Source organism: Geospiza fortis, unplaced genomic scaffold (genome assembly GCF_000277835.1).
Source record: "Geospiza fortis unplaced genomic scaffold, GeoFor_1.0 scaffold415, whole genome shotgun sequence".
NCBI lineage: Eukaryota > Metazoa > Chordata > Aves > Passeriformes > Thraupidae > Geospiza > Geospiza fortis.
This window is the reverse complement of record NW_005054672.1, coordinates 31,774-36,426: the sequence shown is the minus strand read 5'-3', so window position 1 is coordinate 36,426 and position 4,653 is coordinate 31,774. Positions and strand designations below refer to the sequence as shown.

At 51.5% G+C, this 4,653-nt stretch overlaps 1 protein-coding gene across 1 annotated transcript; it reads right to left on the bottom strand.

The window, feature by feature from the left end:
• Positions 1 to 3,595: 3,595 nt before the first annotated feature.
• EIF1 (eukaryotic translation initiation factor 1) lies at positions 3,596 to 4,652 on the bottom strand (the record flags this gene model as incomplete). The annotated part of the gene is made up of 3 exons (XM_005430726.2): positions 3,596 to 3,816; positions 4,378 to 4,479; positions 4,569 to 4,652. Coding segments are annotated over 3 exons (231 nt in total), but the record flags the coding sequence as incomplete, so codon positions are not given.
• Between the last annotated feature and the right edge of the window lies 1 nt (position 4,653).

The following is a 4,653-nucleotide window of genomic DNA, read 5'->3' as shown; positions in this document are numbered from 1 at the left end:
GGCAGCGGCAGCCCCTGAGCTGGGACAGGCTCAGCCCCAGCCCACGGACAGTTCACAGTCGCCTCTGTCCCTCCCTTTGTGCCCCCAAGTCCTCTCCATCCCTTTCAGCTTCTCCCCAGGTCTTCTCCATCCCTCTCTGCCAGCTGGTTCCCAATTCCCCTAGAATCAGAGTGAAGGCAGAGGGATCCATAAGGATCAAGTCCCACTCGTGGCTCCTTGTAAGGATGCTGAAAACTAAAGCCCATGGCTAAGAGCATCATCCTGCTCCTCCTTGAACTCCAACAGCTGGGGAGCTTCTCCTGCCCAGGGCATGGCCAGGCCCCAGATCCCCTCTGTTCCCCTCAGTGGGACTCTGAGTTGCTTTGTCCCTCCCAGCTGCTCCTCAGGTTTTCTCCATCTCTCCCCAAGTCACCTGCAGACAGTGCCAGAGCCCTGTGAGACTCTGAGACTCACCTGTGGGTTCTGAGGCTCAGCAGGGTGTCCTGGGGGTGTCCTGGTGGGTCTCAGTGGGTGTCTCTCTCCAGGATCACCTCAACTCAGTCCTGCTTTTAAATGCACTGCTGGGGCTGCCACACCCCAGGGAGGCTCCAATCACATCCACCCACCACCGGGGGGGCCCTCGGGCATCTGCGTGTGCTCACAGACACACAGACAGACACACAGACACACAATCACACAGGCAGACCCACCGAGCTACACAGACAGACCCAGACAGACAGACAGACAGAGCCACAGACACAAAGACACACAGGCAGAAATAGATATATGTACATACATATATATATATTATATATTAATGCATATATGTATATATGGAAACACAGATATATGTATATATATGATTGCTTACATAAATACACACATATACATGCATATGTTTATGTGTACATGTCTATATTCATGTGTATATACAAGTATTCACAAATATATACACACACACACACACACATGTTGGACTCCATGATTTTTGGGGTCCCTAACCTATATGATTCTGGAATTATGTATATATATATCTCTGTGTGTGTATATATACATATATATATATATATATGTGCATATAAATGTATATATATGCATATATATATGTATATATATGTAAATATGTATATATGAATATATATGAATATTTGTACACATATATCTAAATCTGTACGCATTTATACATACATACAGATCTCTTTATAAATAGCAATATATATGCAAATATCTGTATAAACACACATGCATGTGTATATATGTGTATACAGAAGTATGTGTGTGTACATATGTGTACTCACAGACGTGTGCCTGTGTGTCTGTGTGTCTGTACACGCACACACATGGATGTGCACACATTTATAACCTGTTGTGCCAGGGCTGCTGAGGGCTCTGTGCCCCCAGGCTTGGGGGTGTGCAGACCTTGGGGGGCTGTGTCTGTGAGGCCCCTCAGCAGGACACAGACCTCAGAGCAGTCCATTCTGCAGCTCTGGACCTCTCCCTGCACCCCAAGAAGCTTTGGGGTGCTGTGGGCCCCACTCACTGTCAGAGCCCCCTGAAGATCCTGTCTGTTTCCACCCACCCCCCATTGGATATTGACGGTTCCTGCTGCCTCTATTGACCTCCCATCAGTGTATTTGCAGAGCCCATTTGTCTCCCTCCTTCAATAAACCCTGTGAGTGACATCCTGGGCTGGGGCACGTCACTGTCCCCTGTCCCCAAGGAGCTGTGTCAGTTCCTCAAACACCCCAAAAACAAATGGGCTTTGGATGGAGGGAGGCAGCAGCACCCAGCACCCCTCAGCCATCGATCGCTCGCTCCAACGAGCACCTTGCACAAGGAACAAACAAATTGTTTTCCAATTTCTGCCTTTTAATGGCTCAATCTGGACCCAATGAGCCGTCAGGGTGATGGGGACACAGCGACTCACGGGCTTGGCATCACCCTGACGCAGATTTGTTACCAGGCCTGTGGGCATCATGGCTGGAACCTTCTCCAAGGCTGAGCTGGAGGATGTGCCGAGCTCCCCTCACCCCTGGGCCACCTGTCCTGGCAGTGGCCAAATCTGCCGGCAGCCTGGCAAGTCCAGTGGGGAGAAATCCAGGCTAGAAATGCTCTGACACACAAGGGACAAGGGAATTCTTGGCACAGCCGCAGAGCAGACATTGGGCTGAGTCAGGTTGTGGGCACAAAAGCACATCCTGGTGTGGATGCTGGCCTTGGCGCTGTCAGCACTGCTCTCGATGTGCAGGGCTGGTCACCTGTCTGCCAGCACCTGCTCCCAGAGGCATGGGCAGGGCTGGAGGGCACCAAGGGATGGGCAGGGCAGGAGGTCACTGAGGTACAGGCAGGGCAGAGGTCACTTTCAGGAAGGATGGGCAGGGCTGGAGGTCACTTTCAGGCACAGGCAAGGCTGGAGGTCACTTTCAGGCACAGGCAAGGCTGGAGGTCACCCTCGGTGCACTCACAGCTGCTTTCTGTAATTGCAGCAATTCTGTTTCCAAGAGCAAAGTCTCCCAGGAAGGTGCAGTGCCCTCAGTGCTCTGAGCACACACGGCAGATGGGGGCATTGTGGCAGGGGATGAAGAGCCAGAGCCTGCAGGAGCATCAGCAGGGACCAGGGTGGGAGCAGCACCCCAGGACACCCCAGCCCTCCCTGCTGCAGGACAGATGTGCTGGGGGCAATGGCAGAGAAACCCAAGTTTGAAATTCAGCATTTCAGTGCACTTCACACTCCTCTTGTGCCAGAGGCACCTGCCAGCCCCCAGAACCATCACTGCCCTCAGCCAGTGCCTCTTACTGAGATGTCATTCTTGCTTGTTGAGCTTGAGCTCACAAAATAGAGCACTCAGCCCCTGAGCTGTGGCAGAGCCTGGCCTGGGTGGCAGAGCCTCCTCCTCCTCCTCAGAGCAGTTTCTGGGAAGCAGAAGTGCTAACCCTGCCCACGGGACTGCCAGGAACACAACGAGGGAGTGACTCAGCACCCACCCACCCCTCGGCTTCCCCTCAGCTCCCAGCAGGAGCAGCACACACAGCACCAAGGGAACTCCCTGTTCCCACAGTGGAGGGCAACCCCCAGACCCCCAAGGAGCCCCCCAGGGCAGGGAATCCCACCAGAGCACCACTGCTGGCAAGAGGAGAAGGTGCTTTGGCCCCTGGGAGCGATGGAACCCACCACACATAGGCTTTTGAAAACCAGTTTTATTTAAATAACTTTAAATACATTACAATAAAACATGAGGAATGAAACCAAAGCCATGTTACTGCACAGGATGTGAGCTCTGCAGCTCCAGGGATGCTCCTGGTGTTAGTCCTTGGCACGAGTTTAACCCATGGGACAGTACCTGGCACCTCAGGGCTCGCAGGTACCAACACCTGAGCTGCAGCCATGGTGCCTCCAGGTCACTCTTGTGTCACTCCTCTGCCTCCAGGAGCCAGCAATGCCCAGAGGGACCAGGTGGCACCAGGCGGGCCAGGACGGGAGCACAGCTGGACTGAGGAGCCATCAGGACAGGCCGAGTCCCTGGGCTTAGCTGGGAACAGCTGGAACTTGTGCCTTCAGGCTGGATGGTGCCAGCACTTGGGTTAGCTCTGGGAAATGAGGGACAGCCAGACGAGATAGCATGGGCTCGTGTCAGTTTATTACATCACCAATTACAACAGTCCAGACTCAACAGTGGACCCAAGATCGTTACATTACACAAACCGGCTGGTTTTAAACTTATGACAAGGGACAGGTGGGAATTTCATGGTAAGGATATCTTCTTGCATAAAGCTCCAGTGGCCCACAGGCACTTAAAACCCGTGGACTTTCAGCTGGTCGTCTTTAGCCAGTCCAATCTGTAAGACAGAAAACAAATTCACAGCATGGGGTGATGCCTGTGCACATCCAAACACTGCCCACACCCACGGATCTGTGGGCATTTAAGAATTCTCTGCTGATTTTAGGTAGTGAAATATAGGTCTCATAAGCTCTTGGAGATCTATTTCACATCCAAGATAGCTCAGCTACCTTAGAAGGGGCATAAAATCAGCAGGATGGCTTCTGTGGTAGTGTTGGAAACAAAAAGGTTTTAACAAAAGACAAAATAACTAAACTCTTTACAGAGAAAAACAGAGCCAGGTGCAGGATGTGCTCCTGCCCTTAGTAACTAACACCTCACAAAAGCCATTAGTTTCTTTGTTCTCTTTTTTTTCCCAGTAAATTGCTCAGGAGGCACTTTTTGGCTCCTGTCCAAATTAGCTATCCTTAAGTTTGAGGTGAAGTCCATAAAGTCCTATAAGGTGTCATTTCACATAATTTAAAAGAGAAACTTCTGGGCTTGTTTCCTTTTTAAGGTGACAAAGGATAATTCTGTCACTCCATCACCAGGGGGCACATTCCTACAGAAGGTGTCCTACCTCCACAAGGAACTGGCAGATGTTCTTGCGCTGGTCACCCTGCAACTGAATCACTTCTCCATACTCGGGGTGCTCAATTACAGTACCATTGCAGGCAAATTTCTGCAGCAAAGACACAAAATCCTCATTAACACCACAAACATCCCTGCTGGGCGTGGCCGCTGCCCCACCCCCGAGCCCCTAAGCCCCACCTTCTTGAAGGCCTTCACCAGTTTCTTTTTATCGTAGTCATCCGCGATGCCCTGGACTGTGGTGAGGGTCTTCCTGCCGTTTCGC